The sequence below is a fragment of the Telopea speciosissima genome, chromosome 7 (assembly GCF_018873765.1).
Source record: "Telopea speciosissima isolate NSW1024214 ecotype Mountain lineage chromosome 7, Tspe_v1, whole genome shotgun sequence".
NCBI classification, from domain to species: domain Eukaryota; kingdom Viridiplantae; phylum Streptophyta; class Magnoliopsida; order Proteales; family Proteaceae; genus Telopea; species Telopea speciosissima.
Genome location: NC_057922.1, coordinates 47,545,640 through 47,568,908, shown reverse-complemented (window position 1 = coordinate 47,568,908; position 23,269 = coordinate 47,545,640). Strand labels below are relative to the sequence as shown.

Here is a 23,269-nt window from a genome sequence, read left to right as displayed (position 1 = left end):
TTTTATTTAGGTTGAAAGGAACCGATGTTGGGCAAACCATTCAAAGCCCAATCCCCTCTCTATAATCCAGAATGTGAATAGATGGATAGGGGAACTTCAGCTCATGCCAACCGTTATCGACCACCAACAATGAACCCAAATGTTGAATCTATCCCTATAAAGGAACTTCTTACCATGGTCCCACCACAGAGTGTGACAATCGTATGTGATGGTAGCTTTGTGAAAGAAACAGGTGAAGCAGTATGGGCTGCATTTATTATTCATAACAATGAATTTCTATGTGCTTGTTCGGACTTTGGTTATACAAGAACCACGTAGGAATCAGAAACAAAGGGACTACTACTCGGATTGCAACAAATAGGTTCCTTGCAAGGTATTTTTCTAAGCATTTGGACCGACTATCTTGACCTAGTTGCCTGGATTACTCAATCCACCAAACAATGGCCTTGGACTATCTTCACAATACTATGGGACATTAAATCTATTTTTGGATTCTACATTTCCTTTTTGTATTTGTCAAAAAGATAAGACTTTTATTCAGTATGCAAATGATATGGCTATAAAAGCCAGAAGTACTAGATCTAGGATGTATGTTTCAAATTTATCCTTACTTTAATATATTTTCTTTTACTATAAAAAAAAAAAAAAAAAAAAAAAAAAAAAAAAAAACTACTTATTCACGAATGAGCATTGAACCCATCTTAAGCATGGGAATCACCAGGGAATTTGGAAGGTAAGAATATATAAAATGAAAGGTCAATTTGAAATAGCGTTGATCATGTTTATTTTAAATTATTGTAAAATAAAAATAAAAAAGAACGGTTGTGAGTGTTTTAGTAATACAATTTGCTCGACTTTAGGATGCATATGAGGGGTAGGATGGTCTTGACTCTGTGAGAGGAATCCTTTTTTATTGGCTTGGGCTCAAACAGTGGCAGGTTTGATTACTAAGATTTTCTTTTTATTAAGGAAAAACTTCCCCACAACGCCTGTAATTTCTCTCTCACATTAATTTTATTATTATTATTATTATTATCTCTTTTCTATTTGTATATGTAGGTCTAATTTGAATGATACCATTTTAGGACAACCATTGGTGCAATGTGGAGATTCCTCCCAACACTGAGAACTAAGAAGACATCCAATTACATGTTTATACTTTAGCATCTTGGATCTAAAATGAAACAGAGATTGTCCTAGATACTTTCCCTCACATGGTATACACTATGTAGTGATACCTTAGCCTCTTGATTTGTATATTTAATAAAACCATTTTGCTTTTCTGAAAAATTCTCTGTTGACTTGAAAGTTCTCAAACCATTTGAGTATCATTTTCAAACTCTATCTCATGGTGGTTTGGTCTCATAAACAAAGATTATGTCATCATTCAGAGAGCAGCATTAGCAATTTTAGCACCAGTTAATAACTTGTTTGGCAAAAGTCAATGATTTGGGGAAATCCCTTCATGGTAATTATGTAGAGAAGAAATATCATATACAAACTGATCCATTGACTTTTAAGGTCATGGTTGAGATGCAGATTGAGATCAGATTGGATTAATGATTGCTCTTTTGAAGTTCCACTGCAATCTATCATACGCTTTTAACATCTCTTTCATTATGCTTTGATGATATATTTACCATCTCTTTCTACACACGTTCATTTGGACCGGTCACTTCTAATTTGGGCCTTTTTGAAATCAGAAGCCTTGCTGGTTAGTTGTATTAAACAAAAAAAAATTTTTGTTTGCAAATATTTGGCCAATGTCCCAATTTGTCAAGTTAATAATCATATATCCTCAAGGGATAGATAAGTCAAGATGGGGTTCAACCAGATGATCTACTCATCTCGTATGAACCACATGATAATTGCCACATGGCAAATGGGAATAGATGTCTTCCTTGAGCGAACTCATCTATCAATCATTGAATCGACATAGAAATCACGTGGTGGCTTGTGAGTTGAGAGCGTAGCACGATGACCATTCAATCCCAAGACAGAGATGAGCTTGATCTGGTGGTGAGACCGTTAGGAGTTATTTTTAACATGAAATTATTGCTTTACCCATCAAATTAACCCTGTGCTCATTGAATAGTGAAAAATAGAATCAATTTCAATTTCAAAATTGAAACAACTCCTAAAATAGAAATCATACCAAATCACACCTCAATCATGGTTATAATGGACAATATCGGATCAGGTATCTGTCACTTTCGAAACCGATACAGTATTAGATCTAGTATGGATCGTCTATATCATAGTCCTTGATTTTCCTTAAGAAATAGATTTTTTTTTTTTAACCATTTTACCCTTTGTCTCTATCGATTTCATCGACAACATGATGTATAGTATCACATATCGGACGATCTTGATCGGATACCGATACCTCAAACCATGCGCCAAATCCACATCATGTCCCAAACATCACAATTAACTAGGGATGTAAACGGATTGGATTTTGTTCGGATAGTGCTATATCCGCATCCGCATCCGATTAGCTTTCGGACGAATTCAGATAATACTAAACGGATACAGATCAGATATTTTATTCATATAAATGTAAACATAGCTTTTCGGATAGCTATAGCCTATGCTTTCGAACGAATTCGAATAGTGCTAAATAGATACGAACACGGATTCGGAAGTAGATTTGGACTATTCATTTACATCCCTACAATTAACACCCACATTGGGCCATATAAGGTTACAGTTTTTTTTTCTTCTTGGTAAAAAATAAAAAAAACTGAAAGCAGAGACTTATGTCCGAATGGCATTCACTTCATTCGTTGCTTTCAGTTACGGTGTTATACAACCTCTTCCCCTAATGCACAAATGCAGATACTCTATATTATATATTAAGTATTAACTGCTGTGCTCCATTGGATATAGTGGGACCCACATAATTATTCTCATCCTGACCCTCCGTTTGCTGTTTCACTCACACCGCTGCTCCGCATCAAGAAACACCCCCCCGCATACGATTTGGACATCCCTTTGATAGCAGCAGCAGGAGCAGCTGCTTTTGTGGTGCCACTTCCAATGGTGGTGCGACGCACGTCAGTGGCGGCTCTCTGTTCGTACAAAAATCTTACGTTTCCGTTTCATCAATGGTGACGTCAAAATTCACGGAACCTCGACAATCCCAAATGTACCAAAACCTGCAACTAAAACTGACGTCTTCTCTCCGTCAATTCTTCACGAATCCAAACTCGAACGTCTCTTCTTCGATGCCTTTTCATGGATTGATTGATTCTCCTTCATTTTCTGGTTTCAGTAAAACCCTAGCTTTAGCTTAAGCTTCTCTCATGGCGGATTGGACTAGAACTTGATTTATTTTGATTCTTGTAGACTTTTCTTTGAAGCTCTAGCAATGGCGAGTAGACCAGAGGTGGGGAAGGAGTGGGAGGAGATGTTGCGTAAAATGCTACCTCCAGGGGCTCCCTTGCCGGATGAAGAACACCTCGACTACTCGATCGCTGTTGAGTACCAGGGCCCTCCGGTTCCTTACGAGGTCCCCAGGGTCGAACCTATCGATGTAGATTCGCTTTCGATTGGAACTTCTTCTCTGGTCTCTGTTTTAGAGGCTTCTTCTTCTCCGGTCTCCAAGATTGCTGTTCCAGTCATGCCCGTGGCTTCCAACGTTTCTAGGTTTAATAGATTCTATAATGGAGGCATAGGTTCTGGCTCTATATCGGCTGGGAGCTGGAAGTCGTATTCGACCTCGGGAATGCAAATTGAATCGAAGGGAGAGGAGTCAGAAGAGTCTGATCACGGAGATGGAGGAGATGAAGCCAAAGGTTCGTCATCGGTTCGAGATCCTAACTCAGTGTCTGCTACTCCTGTCATTGGTTCGCCAGAGAAGCAGAAGCGAGCAGCGGTTGTGACTTTCAATACCGAAGAAGAGTGGGACAAGGATGACGAGTTGTCTTCTACCAGGTCCAGTATTGCAGATCGGGCACAGTCACTCTCCCCTGGTGCGGTTCGGGATCGAGGGAAGGAAAAGAAGAAAGGAGTGTGTAGCAGATGCGGGAAAGGGAGTAGGTTGAAGGAGAGGGAGGCTTGTTTGGTGTGTGATGCTAGATACTGTACTAATTGTGTGCTCAAGGCCATGGGTTCCATGCCCGAAGGTCGGAAGTGTGTGGGCTGCATTGGGCAACCCATAGATGAGTCAAAGAGGTCGAGTTTGGGGAAGTGTTCTAGGATGTTGAGCAGACTTTGTAGTCCGTTAGAGGTTAAGCAGATCATGAAAGCGGAGAAGGGATGCTCGGCAAATCAGCTTCAACCGGAGCAACTTATTATCAATGGAAGGGCACTTAGGCAAGAAGAACTGGAGGAGATTTTGGGTTGTCCAATCCCTCCCCTGAAGCTGAAACCGGGGAAGTATTGGTACGACAAGGATTCTGGCCTTTGGGGAAAGGTAGAAATGTAATTCCTTGTGTTGCAGAAAGGATAAATTTCTTGGTATAACTCTGGTTTCCTGTGGTTATATTTATGTGTTGGATTGCAGGAAGGTGAGAAGCCAGATAGGATCATAAGTTCGAAACTGAATGTTGGTGGAAAGCTCCGGTTGGATGCGAGTAATGGGAACACAAAAGTTTACATCAATGGCCGTGAAATCACAAAGATTGAGCTCAGGTTTCTCAAGGTGAAGTTTTTGGTCTCTTCTTGCATATACTCAAACATGCATTACAACTTCCATGGCAAACACATGTATACATAAAGGGAAGGAAACCTAATCTGTGGTTGTATGATTACTTAGGGTCATTTCTTTAGATGGAAAATAAACTAGTCCCAACAAGAAAACAATTTGATGGTAGACTTGGCAATGCTGGAGGAATTTATGCCCAGAGAGGAATAGGTGTATATTGTGGTGCTGGAAAGACTGAATAGACAATATAAGGCCTCTATTTTTTATAGAGTAAATTGAAGGCTCTTAATGCCACTATGGAAATTGTTTTTCTCTGGAATTTGGACTAAATTGGCAATGGGAATGTATGGATCACTGTTCTCACCAGTGGTTAATTCCATCTGCTGATGGAAATTCTATTTTCATTTGTAGGACCATCTCTAATGAGGTTCCAAATATCCCATACTGGTTTAGCCTATGAAACAAGATACAGAAAAAGCTAACAAGCACTGAAGCAAGAAATGATGATTGTTGGGAAAGGACACATGGAAATATTTCAAATATTCATGCCATGTAATGGGATTCTAAGTCACCTAAGGAACTAGGGATTAGAAAACCTCAAGTATGCTAGAATCACAGGGATAATGAACCAGATTAGAATTGGAGAAATTCAATAGCTTACCAAGGACTGTTCTGATGGGGTGAAACCTTGATCGAGTGGTTTAGTACTGGGGCCAACTATACCTGTGAATTCTGATTGAAATCCAATGGTCAGATCAAAGTTACTGAAGAATCCTATTAGATTTGGGAAACTCAAACCAGACAGAAACTGAAATCGATAGCAGTAGAAAAACTGTTGAATGATAAATCAACAAACTGAAAACGGATACCGGAAATAGAAAACAGAACTATAAAGGTAGATTCAGAAATACAGATTTAACACAGATTGAGAAACCAGAATCTAGAAAGTAGTCTAGCACTCAAGCAATAAGATGAGAAATTGAAACTGAATTAGAAATACAAACAGGAATTCAGAATGAAAATTGAGATAAAATAATGTAGAATTCTAACTACAAGAATGATGTTTCAGCAAAGCAAGCAGTAATGGTAATGTAGCCCTAGATAGGGAGAGATCCTACTAGAGGCCAATTATCAAGGATCTAATAACAAGGGAATCAAGGGGCTGCTGGTTCTGCAGTTTCAGTAGGACAGAATTGCAGTTTTAGGTCAAATCTAGGGTTAAGTTTATGAATCTTATAGGGTATTGATGGGCAGGTCTAGGAGAAGCTATTAATGTAGGTTTGGATGATGTTTAACTAAAAAATTGAATTTCAGAAAATTAGGGTTAGGGTTTCGGGTTTTGGGTTTTGGGTTTTAGAACTTAGGCTAAAACTAGGGTTTTTAATGGGATTTTAGGGCTAGGGTTGAGATCGAATTTTCCAGGTAGGGAGGGGAAGGTTCCATCCAAATATGGGAGGTTTGGGCTGGAAATACTAATTCTGGAATTTAGGGTTTTTTTTGGGTTTCACAGAAACAAGGCAAACTAGGGTTGGAGTGGGAGGATGGGGCTGCGAGTTGGATCGAGTGGAGGGGATGTAGTATGGAGGCTGTGGTTTGAATTTGAAATAATTCTGATGGTCAAATATGGCTGGGCAGCAAGATCTAGGGTTTGGAATTAGGTTTAATGGAATTCAAACACAAAAATAAAGGGGATCGATTGGGGGGGGGGGGGAATAAGAGGATTCGAAGAAGAAATTGGTGAACAAGTTGCAGCAGAAATCCATTGGCAGCAGCTTGATCAGGGTTGAAGGATAGAACCACCTTCAGAGAAGAACCTCCTAGCCGTCACGGCGTAAAGAGTCACAGGAGATCCACCTGTCCTTCTTCCTTGATAGAACCACAAGGCAAAGGCAAAACACTCCAAAGAGTAGTAGCAGCACCAATCGGCAGCCAACAATTCTATTTTTTTCAAATATTCAACTGTGGGGGAGCCTCCCACGATTTAACTTTATTTATAATAATAGGCCAAAGGCCAAAACCTACTACAATTTAAACACATCCTTCAAAAATCGTGGAAGGGTGTTGCTAAAAAATAAAATATCTTAAAACTTAAAGTAAAAAGACCTAATTGACCCTACTAACTTAAACTAAAAGACACTTAAGTAAATAACTTAAATTGAACCAATTGGATACAACCAATTTGAACTGGTTCAATTAAAAAACAGAAAAATAAGCTAGTATGGAATGGAAAATACTAGAATTGCAAACCTAAGCTATGGCTCCCAAACTAAGCTCTAATTTTAGGACTTCTTCTTCTTCTTCCTACGGATGTGGGCACTTGGTGCTGCATCAGCTCTCCTTGACTTAAAAGCATTCATCTCCAATGAATGATTAAAGGTCATGAAATGATCATCCAAATCAAGTTCAAGCTTCTTCAAATCCTCCTTGGCAGATGGCTCGAACTTGTAGACGGATAGCAGCTCTTTGATGGGTGGGGAAGGCTGGAATTCTGGCTGGGTAGCAGCCTCTTGAAGCAGCATATGAATACCTCTTGTATCATTACCCTCATCTTCAAAGTAAGCAGCCACATCATCATTGTCATCGGCAGGATAAGCATTGAAGCCCTTTTCTTCATCATCATCGTGAGTTTCTTCCTTGGCAGCCATGTTGATGTTCTTCCTCTTGTTTGGGCTGTCCTTAGCAATATGTCCCTTGTCTTGACAGTAGAAACAAGTGAAGGGTTCATTACGCCCCATAGGAGCTTTGCCCTTATCATCAACATGTGGGGAAGTAGTCGAGCGAAAGGTGCTGCCTATAGAATAACCCTGTCGTGAGGTGCTAGTGTTGATGTAGGCCGGCTTGGAAGTAGAACCCTGCTGTTTGCTTGAAGCTAATAGCTCCTCTACTTTCAAGGCCTTCTCAAAGCAATCTCGAATGTCTGTAACTTCAACCACACCAATTGCTCTGTTGATCTCACTTGTCAAATCCAACCTGAATCGTGAAAGCATCTGGATGCCCTCTTCTCTAATGCAAGTGTGAGAAGAAAGTGCATCAAATTTCCTCATGTACTCAGATACAGTCATGGTCCCTTGGCGTAGGGAGTTGAAATGATCCTGTAACTGAGACGTGAAGTGCCTTGGCAAGTATTTCTTACTCAGGTCATATTTCATGTCCTCCCAAGGGCGGGGTGCTGTTTCATTGAAGTCCATCTCCCTTTCAGTGGTTCTCCACTACTCACGTGCTGGTCCGACAAGTTTAGTATGGACTAGCTTCATTTTCCTCTCTTTAGACAGATCATACCAGTCAAAATAATCATAAAATACTTGAGGGTCAGGATCACCATCGAATTCTTTCAGCTCAAGCTTCACCTTCTGGTTGTCAGTGTAGCGCCGATTAGGGCCCTGGTCTCCAGTGAAGTAGGATCTTATGTACTCCTCAAAAGTAGGCTGGCGACCTCTATTTCTGTCCCGGTCTTCTCTATCTCTGTCTCTGTAACCTCTGTATCGATCTCTGTAGTCTAGGGAAGGCTCATGGGTACCTCTGGTTCTGTCCCAATGATCTCTGTAATGGTCTCTGTCATCTCTGTCATCTTTGAGTATATCTCTGTGATCTCTAGGTTCACCTCTGTAAACTCTGTATCTATCTCTGTGATCTCTGGGTTCATCTCTGTGAACTCTATAATCATCTCTGGGATCTCCATCTCTGTCAGGCAGCCTCTGTACCACCGAATTGAGCTGGTACCTGTCTTCATCTATTGGTACATTGCTGTCTTTGTCAAGGGGGACTCTCTGTTCTTCCAATTGTTGCAAACCTTGCCATGATTGCATCAGTGGTAACCTTTTGGGCTTCAGTTGCAGCCCTTTGTTCAGCAGCAAACATTTGGAACATCTCGATCATTGCTGCCATGGATTCAGCCATGGGCTCTGATACCACTTAATGTAGCTCTGGATAGGGAGAGATCCTACTATAGGCCAATTATCAAGGATCTAATAACAAGGGAATCAAGGGGCTGCTGGTTTTGCAGTCTCAGTAGGACAGAATTGCAGTTGTAGGTCAAATCTAGGGTTAGGTTTATGAATATGGAGATGAATCTAGGGTATTGATGGGCAGGTCTAGGAGAAGCTATTAATGTAGGTTTGGATGATGCTTAACTAAAAAATTGAATTTCAGAAAATTAGGGTTAGGGTTTCAGGTTTTGGGTTTTAGAACTTAGGGTAAAACTAGGGTTTTTAATGGGATTTAGGGCTAGGGTTGGGATCGAATTTTCCAGGTAGGGAGGGGGAGGTTCGATCTCAATATGGGAGGTTTTTATTGGCTGGAAGTACTAATTCAGGAATTTAGGGTTTTTTTTGGGTTTCACAGAAACAAGGCAAACTAGGGTTGGAGTGGGAGGATGGGGCTTCAAGTTGGATCGAGTGGAGGGGATGTAGTATGGAGGCTGTGGTTTGAATTTGAAATAATTTTGATGGTCAAATATGGCTGGGCAGCAAGATCTAGAGTTTGGAATTAGGTTTAATGGAATTCAAACACAAAAATAAAGGGGATCGATTGGGGGGGGGGGGAATTAGACGATTAGAAGAAGAAATTGGTGAACAAGTTGCAGCAGAAATCCATTGGCAGCCGCTTGATCAGGGTTGAAGGATAGAACCACCTTCAGAGAAGAACCTCCCAGCCGTCACGGCGTAAAGAGTCACAGGAGATCCTCCTGTCCTTCCTTGATAGAACCACAAGACAAAACACTCCAAAGAGCAGTAGCAACAACAATCGGCAGCCAACAATTCTATTTTTTTCAAATATTCAACTGTGGGGGAGCCTCCCATGATTTAACTTTATTTATAATAATAGTCCAAAGGCCAAAACCTAGTACAATTTAAACACATCCTTCAAAAATCGTGGAAGGGTGTTGCTAAACATAAAATAACTTAAAACTTAAAGTAAAAAGACCTAATTGACCCTACTAACTTAAACTAAAAGACACTTAAGTAAATAACTTAAATTGAACCAATTGAACCAATTGGATGCAACCAATTTGAATCGGTTCAATTAAAAACAGAAAAATAAACTAAGAATGGAATGGAAAATACTAGAATTGCAAACCTAAGCTATGGCTCCCAAACTAAACCCTAATTTCAGGACTTCTTCTTCCTATGGATGTGGGCACTTGGTGCTGCATCAAATGGTGATGTAGATAAGTCACTTAGAGGGCTTATTTTAGTGGAAATAAGCTTTGGGATGGATTAGATATGTATTGGGACTTTGATCCCATGGGTTTACTTTGTAATTGGCCAATTTAATGAGCCTAAAATAGGGATAGAAAGTAGGAAATCGGGGTTTGCTTCATTAGTTTAGTTAGATTCCTATTTTGATTTTATTTTCTTTATTATTTCACTTTCCTAGTCAATTTAGGATACCTTATTAGTTAAGGATTGGGTTAGGCCTTTCCTTTTTAGTGTTTAAGTCAATTTTTGAGTCTTCTATATTAGTTTGTAAGAGAAGCCAACATTGGACACGAATTTGAATGAATAGAAAAGTTGCTTATGCAATGTTGAAATCCTGAGATAGGATAGGTGAGAGGCCTAGGGTGAGATGCTTATTCCATTCCCCCATCCCCTTCTATCGATTTTTATCATCAAACCCTAATTCTACCCTATCCGATCTCAAGAAGCTGTTCAAGTTTGCTGGAAATTCTCTACAAGTTGTTCACATCAATCTCTTGGGTATTCTTATCAATTTCAAGTTGCTGCCACGTCCAAGATCAGTCACCACTGCAGCTTCAACTTCAACAGGTTATTACTTTGTGAGATTATTTCTTTTGGTTATCTTTTGAGATCCTATCATTCTTGTTCTTTTGAGATAGATAATGAAACCATTCTATTACTATCAACCCAAAGAAATACGACTTCTCTGAGATATACAGTTCTTGCCTCTTTCTCCCAAGTCTCTGGAGGTTTTCTATTTGATCCTACCTGGGATTAGACTTATTCTGGTTCTAGTCTTACAATGAAGTGGACTTCATCACAGTGAGAAAGCAGGTGCCTTGGGAGAGCTGATTGTTGCCAAGTGAATTGAACAGGACCAAGTCATTTTGCATAGACTTCTGTGTGCTTGTTTTCTAGAGAGGCGAACCAGGTTGCTGATAGCTCTTAAAGAACATGACTTATATAGGGAGTCATTTTTTAAGTTGATAACCTCCCTTGCAAGATCTGTGGCTGTATAGATAGGGATATCCATGGGTTTAGATATCTGAGATGTAAATCGTGGGGTTTTCCTCCTCCACCCCTCTTCTTTTTTTCTCCTAATTAATTGCCTAGTTCTTTCTCTTCTCAATAAAGAAAAAAAGAAAAAGAAACACTTTAGTTCTCCTTGCTACTGATAACTTATGCTCTCTCTCCCCCCCTATTTTTGTTTCCTCCCCACCCCCATCCCAGGCCCCTGTCCCTGCCCCTCTCTTTTTTATTACTCAGTTTATTGCCCTTTTTTTGGGATATATAATATATTATCTCCTATATGTGGTATTGAGATTTGTCCATATTCTATTTTACTTTCATCATAATTCTTGTTTCCTTGTTTTGGGATGTATTATCTCCTACATGCGTGGTCTCATTGGTTTTCGTTTCAGTTGGCCAAGGTCCAGTGCCCCCAGGATACTCATTTTTGGGTGTATGATGATGGGTCTTATGAGGAAGAAGGTCAGAATAACATAAAAGGAAATATATGGGGAAAGGTATGGTTCCATCTTCTGGTATGAAACTAATTATAAATAGGATCAAATTCAACAATAGCTTTTAAATTGGTTTGTTAAACAGTTGAGACTGGTCTTTGCTAGGCAGGCATCAACTCGTTTCATTTGTTCATTATTCTCGTTGCCTGTACCACCGGGAAACACTCATGATCCAAAAGAAGATGCGACTACCTTTTCAAGTAGGTCTGTGCCTGAGTATTTGGAGCAGAGAAGAGTCCAGAAACTTCTGTTACTTGGCTTGGAAGGAACTGGAACCAGCACTATCTTCAAGCAGGTAGTCCTATGGCGTTTAAGCATTCTTCTCGTTCTTCTGTTCTGTTCTATGCAAGGAGGTCAAACTTGACATGTACTGTGGTTCTTGTTGCTACTTTAAATCAATGTATCACGGCTGTGCTGTTTTATTATGTTACGGATGGTACTCTTTTTTACTCCACTCCGCCCATGACATGGATATAAACTCATGTTAGTTCTTTAACTAGTTGATGCAGTAGCACTAGCCTGGGAAGACAAACAAGACCTGTTTGGAACCCAGGCCAAGGAGAACCAACCCTAAATTTTTCTACTTCTTCCAGTAGGGATAGATTGGGAATTTGGGTTTTTTTTAAAACTAAAATTTATAATTATGAGGAGTAATTTCAGTTGGTCTTTGAGTTAGTTTCAGTTTTGTGAGTGGGAATCCAAGTCTTATCAAATAAATATAATATATACTTACACCCCCTACCCCCCAAAAAAAAAAATAAAAAAAAATCGATTGGAATAGAATGAATAGAAGTTTTTAAGTTTCATGGTTGCTGGTTGGTTTTGTTTGAGAACGCATAGGCTGGTTCAACTGATCTCTCCTCCCTTATGCTTTATTTCAGTTCTCAGATTCTAATTCCCAGGTGTGATTTTTCCTTCTTTTCTTCTCTAATGTTTCTTCTATTTCTCTTCTTCCTTTTGGTTTCTAGTTCTGGGTAGATACCCTGTTTTCTTGTCTAGTTCAGCTTGCTTTCTTAGTTCATATCTCCTCTATTACATTATTGTTTGCCCTGATACCGAATTGGTGTTTCTGAATTTTCTGCAGCTAACCCATTGGTACACCCAAGGTTTCATTTAAATATTATTTGCTGGTTTGGATTTAGTCATTTGACCTGGGTGATACCATTGTTGAAGCCCCTATCCAGTTTGGTAAATATTTAAGAAGTTACAGCTCCTGTTTCACCTTTCTAGTTCACTGTCGATTTAATCTTCTTGTTTTCTGGAATTTAGGAGGTATTTACTCATAAATACAGCTCTCAGGTAGTGTTTCATAAATACATGATTAATCTGGTTTTCAAATTTCCTCAATTTTGATTCTGGTCTAGTATGGTTCCAGCCTAGTACTCATATTAGATTCTATTATCGACTCTAAACCACACTAGTGCTTGTTGATGTAGACGATTCTTGAAATTTCAATTGGATTGAAACTGGAAAATGTATATTGCGTTTTAGGGGACACCAAATAATGAAGTCTAAACCCGAACCAGGGAAAAGCCAGTGGGAGATTGGCTCTACAGGATTGTAGGAAATAGGGAAAGAACCAGAAACAGAAAAGTAATGGTAAAATTGTAACTCAACCCAGAGCTTATTTCCACTAAAACCAACCCACTTTTCTGATTTATCTGTGTCACCAAACTTATTGTGTTTTAATTCCAGGCTACTTTTTATTTTCTTTAACCAGTGTCTGTCTGTAGTAGTTAGGATGCAGTCTTCCCTTTGCTAGTCCTTATGTAGGACAGGTAGGGGAAAGCCATATCCCTGAACTAGTAGAGCACAAATTGGAGAAAATACAGATGGAGTAATGCAGACTTTGTAGTTTCTAGCAAAGAGAAACTAGGAAGAAACTATTGCATATAGGATTATGATTTAAGATCAGATTAGGTTCTTATATTTCTAGTAAAAGAAACTAAGAATAAAAGAAATAAGTCACAGGAAAACAAAAGATAATTGTGGAGGACGAAGAAGAAAGAAGAAATGCAGAAAATAATGAAGTAGTGTAGGAATAGTCATGGGATCATCTCTTGGGTTCACAAGCATTGGAAAATCTGGGTCACCCCATGGTTGCCCATGGGAAACCTATTGTATCCCAATTAGGGTTTGGTATAAAAAATAATGCCAAACCCTCTCTTTTCTTGTCCCATAAAATTAATGGGATCAACAAGAATAGAGAAAGTCATATCTTTTCCATCCCATGAAAAGAGGGATACATCCCATACCCGAATGTGCAGCGGAAAATAGATCGATTCAGGTTTCCTTCACATCCCATGATTATCAAATAATTAATCAAACTCAATGCATAAAATAAACATCAAGATTTGCTAACCTGAAGAGCCTCAACTGTTGCTCCTCCAGATAATGATTCTTCCTATAACGAGCACGTCAAGAAAGCCCCAACTTGAATCTTCTTGATGTAGTTGAAGATCCCCAAGCCAAACCAGAATTTCTTCTCCAAGAACAACAGGATCCAATCCAAAAACCTAGGGTTTCCAAAACCCCACTAAGTCTCACAACTCAAGAGAGCAAGAGAGCAAGGGAGAAGAGAGAGGAGAGACAGAGACAGAGACAGAGGGTGAATTTTCCAGTGTGGGGGGGAGGGGGCAGAAAATTCGTCCAAGCTTCAGTGTTCTGCGTCCCCTGGTGGTGTGTTTAATTAAAATACACTCCCAGTGAGAGTCTGACACTCTCTCTCCTGTTTGACTTAAAACCCTAATGGACTTCTAATTAGTGAAGAAGCAGAATCTAAAAGGAAAAATAAAATATTAAAGTTTTAATCTATAATGGGCCTTTAATTAAATATTGCATCAAGCCCATTTAAGATTAAACAAATTAATTATTAATTAGCAAATCCTAAAAATACCCCTGCATAACAATTATGCACTAACCCTCCACTAAACAACATTTTAATCATGGAATCTAGGAAATGTATACTTGTACTGCCAAACCCCCATTCCATGGTACATGTCCGTATCAGAGTGTCTGTGTACGTGATTGGAATCCGCAAAACACGATTAAACAAGGGTTAAATACGCATGCACCCCCTAAGTTGTCCAAAAATTCCATCTGTTCCCCTTGCTATTCTGACAATTTCACACGCACCCCTTTATAATTCCACGCGCACCCCTTGCTTTTCAAATTAATCCATATTTAAGTCCCTGCTGTTAATGTCAGGCGTTAAATGCTAATGGATCTGAAATTGAAGAATGTAATGTACAATTATACCCTCGCTAGGCCATAATTACCACAATATCCTTATGAGTAGATAAACCCATTCTCTTCCATTTTTTGCGCAAAGAAAGAACGAGGAAGGACCAAAATGCCCTCATCTTCTTCTTGTACAAATGTAGATACCCAATACCACCACCACCACCACCACCACCACCACCGCCACCCACCACCCACCATTAACACCATCACCACCGTGCAGCCATGGTTCAAGATCTCGGCGAGATCTCGCTGAAATCTCGGTTTCATAGAAGCTCGAGACGAGATGCCTTGCGCTACGTAAATAATACTAGATCTCACTCGAGATCTCGGTATCTCGCCGAGATCTCTAGCTATTTCTCAGTTTCGACCTTATTAAAGCTTATAAAATACCATAACTCGACGAGATCTCGCCTCTCTCGTCTTTGTGAAGGGGAAACTCCATCTTTGGGTATTTTTTTCATTTCTTTTGGCAAATCACACCTCCAACACCTATCAAAGCTTGATTCATTAAAGATTGAAGCTGCTAATCTCCTCCAAGCTACATCTCAAGAACCTAAGGTAACTATTCATCTCAAAAACTATATTTTTCATAGAAACATGATCTAACCTTGTTTGTGTGGAATGGCCTAGGGTAGACCTCATGCACGCCGTAGACTACCAACTTAGGGTCCGTAGTCAAAGTACCATTTTGGGTTTGAATTTGTAAAAACTAATGGTTCCACTGTGTTTAGAAGGCCTAAAATAGGGGGAATGTCAAGTTTCAGTCCCTTTCTTGGCCAAACAACCACCGAAACCTAGCATCGAGTTCAAAAAAAAAAATACATCATCTCGGTGAGATCTCGGTTTCGTGGGCTGGCGAAACCAGTACCGAAACCGAGATCTAATACCTTGCGTGCAGCCCCATTCCACACCATCCTCTTCTCCGTGCGATGATCACCACCCCCTCCCTGCAGAATCATAGTCCTCTGTTCCTATTTTACCACACCACCACCCCACCCTTGTGATAATAACAGGGGTAGTAGAACACAAGAGAAGAACTCGTACTGCAGCCCTTGGAATCTGTCTCAGACAGCTCTGAAATTCCAGATTTGTTGTCGCCTAGGCCTGCTGGATAGATCCAAACCACTAGAGTTATAGAAATCAAGTGGTATTTGGATTACAGATTTATGAAACTTGGAATCAGCGGTAGTTGCAGGTCCAGTTGGGAATCGAAGCTTGTGTTCTCAGTGGGATCGATTTCAGCAACTAAAGTCCTAGGGTTTCTAATCGTCCAGGTGTGTTCACCCTTCGCCCAATATGGCATATTTCAGAACTAATAAACCAGACAACCTGGGTTAGCTTGCTGTTATCTTCCCTAGTCGATCTCTATTCTTCTTCTTATTTTCTAATTTGGTTTTAATCCCTGCAACCAATAATCCGAGCAGTGTTTCTGGAGTTTTGATTCAAGTTTTTGAGATCTAAGAGTCCCACAACAACACTGATTTGATTGCTGGACTGAAGAAGGCAAACCAGAGCTTGCGGCTACATCTACTTTCTATTTTATGTTGGTGATTCGAAGGCTTTGATCTCAGCTTACCTGCAGTCAACAGAGGAGGGGTTTTGGGGTTTGGTTCTGTTCTATTCAAGCTACACTCGATCAGTCTTTGAAGCCCTTCTGGAAATAGATCTTGAAGATCTGCAATTTCTCTTTGAAACTGATATCGGCAAGCTAACCCTAGGTCATTCTCCCTGGGGAAAGAGAAAGGAATTGAAGAGGTGAAATTTTCTAAACTTCATGGCTTGGTGTGGTGATGATCGCACGGGGAAGAGGATGGTGTGGGATGGGGCTGCAAGGCGGTGATGGTGTTAATGGTGGGTGGCGGTGGTGATGGTGGGTGTGGCAATGGTGGGTTGTGGTGGTGGTGGTGATGGTGGTATTGGGTATCTATGTTTGTAAAAGAAGATGATTTGGGGAAGATGAGGGTTGGGTGGGGTTAGTGTCTTGATAACAAATAGGGAAGGGCAAAAATGTCTTTTCAAATTAAAACTAACAGAAGAAAGGGTAGTTTGGTCAATAAACAAATTTTTTAACATCTAACACCTAATATTAACGACAGGGACTAAAACGTGGATTAATATTAATCAATATGTCTAGGCATACCCAATGCGACGACCATATGATAAGGGTTGCCAGCCTAAACCCTAGTCGTGACTACCAATTTAAAGTGAAACTTACGGACATACATTGCTCAAAAAGTTTATATCACATGTGATCATATTAAACCAAAATGTATGAAAAGTTTAATACATAATAAACCGGGTCGAACCGGATTGAACCGGGTTTGATGGACAGATATATCCAACAATCTCCCACTTATACATCAAAGCCAACTCCCCATACATTCTAAACCCATACCCTCGATGTGTTTTTCAAATACTCTAGGAGACAAACCCTTTGTCATGGCATCCGACACATTTTCAGTAGTGTCCACTTTGGAGATACTCATGTCGCCCTGCTGGATAATCTCCCTGATAAGGTGATACTTCCGCTGCCCGTGCTTGTTCCTTTGATGAGCCCTAGGCTCCTTGGCTTGTGCAATTGCCCCTCTATTGTCACATAATAGGGGAATAGGGTGTTTGACAAGGTCAAGGACCACCTCCAGATCTGATAAAAACTTCCTCAACCCAACACCTTCCTTTTTCACATCACAGACTGTCAGGTATTCCGCTTCGGTAGTAGAATCAGCTGTAGATTGTTGTTTTGCACTCCATACAATGGCACCACCACCCGTCAGGTAAACCATCCCAGACGTGGATTTTCTGTCATCTTTATCAGTTTGGAAATCTAGGTTAGTATACCCCATAACCGATAACTGATCAAATCCAAAAAATAAGAAATAATCCTTAGTCCTCCTCAAGTACTTGAGGATGTTTTTCACTGCAGTCCAATGCTCTCGTCAGAGATTTGATTGGTAACGGCTCACAATACCTACTACATAGCAAATATTTGGCCTCGTACACAACATAGCGTACATAAGACTCCCTACTACGGAAGTATAGAGAATCCTCCTCATCTCTTCAATGTTCATATGGGTCTGAGGACATTGAGATTTGGAAATATTGACTCCATGTCGAAAAGGAACACTTCCTCTCTTGGAGTTCTCCGTACTGAATTTGGCCAGAACTTTGTCTATAAAGGATGCTTGTGGCAAACCTATTATCCGGCTTTGGTGATCTCTTACGAGTTTAATCCTTAGGATGTAGTTGGCTTCTTTGAGATCTTTCATCGAAAAAGTCATGGATAACCACTGCGTAATCGATGTACGAAACCCCACATCTTTTTCGATGAGTAGCATGTCATCTACCTAAAGAACGAGAAAACATACTGCACTCCCACTGAATTTCTTGTAAATGCATGGTTCATTTATGTTTTGATCAAAACCAAAAGATTTGATTGATTGATCAAACCTAATGTTACAGTTTTTGGAAGCTTGCTTCAGTCCATAAATGGACTGCTGCAATTTGCATACTTTGCCTTCTTCGTCCAAGGAAGAGAATCCCTCTGGTTGTTGCATATAGATTTCCTCATCGAGGAATCCATTTTGAAATGCGGTTTGCACATCCATCTGCAAGATTTCATAGTCAAAGTATCCTGCGGGATTTCATCATCGCTACTGGGGAAAAAGTCTCATCATAGTCAATACCCTCTTTCTGGGTATATCTTTTTGCCACCAGTCTCGATTTGAAACTTTCAACTTTTCCATCAGGGCCCTTCTTCCTCTTGAAGATCCATTTACATCCAATGGGTTTTACCTCAACTGGTAGATTGACTAGAGTCTAGACCTTGTTGGAATGCATTGAATCCATTTCATACTGCATTGTTTCCTACCATTTAACAGCATCAACATCCTTAAGAGCCTTAGAGTATGTTATCAGATCTTCATTCGACTCAACTAACACCATGTGGAACTCTTCCACTGTTTTCTCATCTTCTGTGAGATAAGTAAACCTTGTGGGTGGTCTAGATATCCTCCCACTGCGTCGAGGTTCTTGAGGTGTCGGGGTTTTCAGTGGGTGTGTTGCTTGGTCCCACTTTTGGGAGTGATGTTTTTGAGTTATCCAATAACTCCTCAATAACTACGGGTTCCGACTTTCTTGTGAGCGTTTCCTCCTCAAGGAAAGTAGCATGTTTACTTACAATGACCTTTTGGTCATCATGGTCATAGAAGTGATAATCTATCATTCCTTTGGGGTATCCCAAGAAATAGCATCTTGAAGTCCTGGATTCCTACTTATCTGTCTGTTGCTTATGCATGTGTGCGATGCAACCCCATACCTTAAGATGTTGTAGGCTACGCTTATGCCCTTTCCACAACTTAAAAGGTGTTTTAGCCACAGCTTTAGTTGGAACCCTATTCAAGATATAAATTGCCGTCTCTAGGGCAAACCCCCCAGAAAGATAGAGGGAGCTCACTATAAGTGAGCATACTCCGAACCATATCTAATAAAGTCCGGTTGCGCCATTTGGATACACCATTCTGTTGTGGTGTTCCAGGATTTGTTAGCTGACTAACACAATGCAGGATACATTTCTTCTTCTATATGTCTTTTTGAGATTCTCTTCCTTTCCTCTTTCAATTTCTCCACCGCTTGCCCCAACCCCAACTCCAACTCCAACTCCAAATCTGTTATACTTCTCCATTTTCTCACAGGAACATAAAAATAAATATCTGCGAAATAATCTTAGGGAGAAACTCCATGGAGAAGAATCAGATCAGAGTCCAAAACAGGGGCTCGTCCCCATCTCTCTCTCTCTCTCATGTTAAAGTAGGGATCTGCCCCACTTCTTTCACTCTCTCCCGCTGTTCTACAATTGGGGTTCCACGGATACACCATAGTGCTTTCTCTCTGGTCTGAAATGATCCATATAAAAGAAAAAAAAAAAAAAAAAAAAATTCATTTTTCAAGTAGAAATCCCTAAAATTTTTCCCTGAATGGTAATGGATTTCAAGCAGCTGTGCGACCCTATGAAGTGCCCTTGAGAGCCTGAGTTATTTGACATTTAGAGCGGTTTCTATGGCCTTACCATCGGCCTGTCGGCTTCAAGTCGAAACAGAACCTTGAATTTAAAGGAGAAAAAGGAAGATGATTCTAACATCTGCTGCACTTTTAACCGCTATTCCGCAGCCAAGGAGTTTGGAGGTCAAGTGTCGGGTGCACCCTATGGCTGGAGAAATCAGAAATTCAGAATCCTTATCAGTGTTGTTTTGCTTGGATATTAGTATTGTATATATGTCTAGGTTACTTTGACAATTGGATTCATATATTATTCCAAACTAAAGACCAAGATTTAACGGAACACAGATCCACGGTCATTAATCTGTGGCTAAGAAAAAAAAATCTCGATGTGGTTGTTCAGAGAAACTTTTGCCCCAAAAAATTGAAAATAAAAAACAAATATACTATAATATGAACCCCAAGTTTACCCTTACAAAAGACAAAGTTTAGAATATTCTCTATAAACAGAATAAAATCACTCCCTATTTTTTGGAATATGAAAACAAATGGAAAATGAAGTTATGACTAAGTTGGCCAGGTTCCGCATCACCTCTCATTCTTCAGTTTATTGATACATCTGTTTGTTTTGTGTTAGAGATTTACTTTTCTTTTGGTTTGGGCCGATCGGATTCGGCTCGGATAGTGCTATATCCGCATCCGCATCCGCATCCGATTAGCTATCGGACGGATTCGGATAGTGCTAAACGGATACGGACACGGATACGGATCGGATATTTTATCCGTTTACATGTAAATATAGCTTTTCGGATAGCTATAGCCTATCCGTATCCGCATCCGTTTAGCTTTCGGACGGATTTGGATAGTGCTAAACGGATACGGACACGGATACGGAAATGGATTTCGGCTATTCATTTCCACCCCTACTGTTAATCTTCAGCTACAACTTGGAGCAGATCATTTTGAAGAAAATATGTAAATTTGAAACAATGCATTCGTTATGTTCTAATGACATCTATTTTCATTCCTTTGTGTCTCTCTACTTTTTTTTTTTTTTTTGGGGGGGGGGGGTTTCATTGTTTCTTATCCTTTATGGTAGCTACCTGTAGTTTTAATTATCTATTTTTTTTTAAAACTAGTTTCAAATGATTGACAAGTGGTTCCTAAAATTTGTTTTTGTTTCTCATAATGAGGATGATTTTTCTTTTCAATGAAATGACATATGTTATCCCCCTTTATTGAACAGGCCAAGTTTTTATATGGGGATAGGTTTTCTTCTGAAGAACTGCAGGATATCAAGCTTATGGTTCAAAGTAGCATGTATAAATATTTGAGTATACTACTTGAAGGCCGAGAACGTTTTGAAGAGCAGGCTTTGATGAGTAAGAGAGAGGCTGCCTCTGATGCTGAAGAATCTGGTTCAGGTGTTGATGAAAGATCACTTTCTCTTTTGCTATTATGCATTCTCTCCTTCATTTATGTTACTGCTGGTAGGAATGCTATTTGTTGAACTCTGATACCTGTACTACAGATGTTTATCAAGAGGCCATGGTTTCTTTGTAATTAAACGCTTGGCTCCTAAGAAAAAATTTCCTAGTTATTTATTTTTTGGGGGCAAGATTTTGATGCAACATTGTTACATTAGTTGGTTTCAGTAGTTGCACTAAATTCCATGTTGAATAGGACAAATATATCATTATGCAATTGAATCCTTATGAATCATTCATTATATCTGCACAAATTCTTGGGATTAAATAATCTCATGTGCTCCTAATTCTACAACGTTAGTGCTGATGTACACGGTCCAATTTATATTCTAGAGTCATCTAGTTCTCAATTATGCTCCAAATTTAGCTCCATCTGCACTGATTTCTATAGCGAAGTTGAAATAGTTAGATATATATTTGATGAAGCATCAGATTTCTGGTGTATTAGAGGGTGGAAAGCATGAATTTATATCAGTTGAGTGTTAATGAATTCAGGTGAAAGTGGAGCTGACGAACATAAGCAGTGCATTTATTCTATCAACCAAAGGCTGAAGCATTTTTCTGATTGGCTTTTGGAAATTATGGCTATGGGAGACTTGGAAGCTTTCTTTCCTGCTGCAACACGTGAATATGCCCCTCTTGTTGATGAGGTTTGGAAGGATCCTGCGATTCAGGAGACATACAAGAGAAGAGACGAATTGCATTTTCTTCCGGATGTTGCCAATTATTTCTTAGATCGGGTATTGCCTAACTGCACTCTTTTTGTTCTTCATTGCTAACCTAACATCTCCTTTGTGCATCATATATAATTCTCTGTTTGAGATTTGTTACGCTAAAAGCTGATGCTTAGTGAAAGTGAGATGTGCTTTTTGTTTCTAGTCAATACTTCGCTTGCCTTTTTTAAAATATTTAACTCATTTAAGTTGTTCAAGTACTCCTCTAAATTGGTCTGTTTTGGATGGTCCATGAGAAATTTGTTAGTTGCTGCCTGGTATAGATTTTAGTGACTCCGTGCTGCCGTAATGTTCAAAAAGCCTTTTACTTAGTTTCTATATGCATGATGACGATGGGCCCAAACCTAAGGTCTATGAGCTAAGGCCCACTGGACAGGCATAAATTTTCTGAAACCCAAAATCAAGCCCTTGTTTGAGCCCAAGTCCATTGGGCTAATATTTAGCCATCAACTCCTATTAAGCAAGGCTTCACAATTGTGTGAAGTATTTTCAGGCTTTAATTGCTTTTGTTAGCCAGAGTTAGTGGGGAGGGACCTTGATTTAAGAGTTTTTTACCTTTTGAGAAGATGAGGCGTGGTTGCTGATGACACCATCATCTTCTCCAGGGGTCTCAAGGGCTCTCTTAAGCAGATCATGGGGTTTCTCTCTAGGTATGAAGGTTTCTCTGGACAGCTGGTCAACAAACAGAAGAGCTGTTTTGTGGTTGGGCACAAGGCTACACCTGCCCATGCTAGGATGGTGGGGGCAGTTACAGGCTTTTCTCAGAAATCACTCCCTATCACTTATTTAGGAGCCCCGCTTCACTGTGGTAGGCTCAAGGTTTGCTTCTTTGATGTTCTTATTGATAAAATCAATAGTAAGGTGGCAGGTTGGAAGGGTAAGCTCCTCTCAGCGGGGGGCCGGGTTACCTTGCTGAAGCATGTTCTCTCTTCCGTCCCTATTCATGTCCTGGCCATGCTGGACCCGCCTAAAGCTGTGTTGCGAAGGCTGTATGGCATTAGGGATGTAAATGGATAACCGAAATCCGAATCCGAATCTGCATCCGTGTCCGTTTAGGGGCATCCGTATTCGTTTAGAGATATCCGGGAAATAATCCGAATACTCCGATTAAAATCCGTCCGAAAAAAAATCCGAATACTTAATAATAAAAAATTAAGTAAATAATGATTTTGAGGGTTTTTGAAGATTCAATAGGTTCTAGAATATGATGAAAAGAGAATCATGATCTAAGAGATATGGATTGAGAGTGAATTGTATCCACTAGGGGGAGGAAGGTCGGGTTACACAAGGCAGAGATGTAAACGGATGGTCGAAAATCCGAATTCGATCCGCATCCGAATCCGTTTAGAGGTATCCGAATTCGGCCAGGGAATATCCGGCTCCGATCACATCCGATCCGTATCCGATCCGAATCCGATCCGTTTACATCCCTATATGGCATCTTTGCTGACTTTCTCTGGGG

General features: G+C 39.9%; 1 protein-coding gene across 1 annotated transcript in view; it reads left to right on the top strand.

Annotated features, from left to right (window-relative positions):
• The first annotated feature begins 3,282 nt into the window (after positions 1-3,282).
• LOC122669006 (extra-large guanine nucleotide-binding protein 3-like) overlaps positions 3,283-23,269 on the top strand; it is a 44,131-nt gene continuing 24,144 nt past the window's right edge. Inside the window, exons 1-6 of the mRNA XM_043865612.1 lie at positions 3,283-4,417; positions 4,508-4,645; positions 11,247-11,351; positions 11,458-11,643; positions 20,833-21,010; positions 21,569-21,813. Coding sequence (XP_043721547.1) covers positions 3,371-4,417; positions 4,508-4,645; positions 11,247-11,351; positions 11,458-11,643; positions 20,833-21,010; positions 21,569-21,813 — 1,899 coding nt within the window. The 5' untranslated portion in view covers positions 3,283-3,370. The remainder of the gene's footprint in view (positions 4,418-4,507; positions 4,646-11,246; positions 11,352-11,457; positions 11,644-20,832; positions 21,011-21,568; positions 21,814-23,269) is intronic.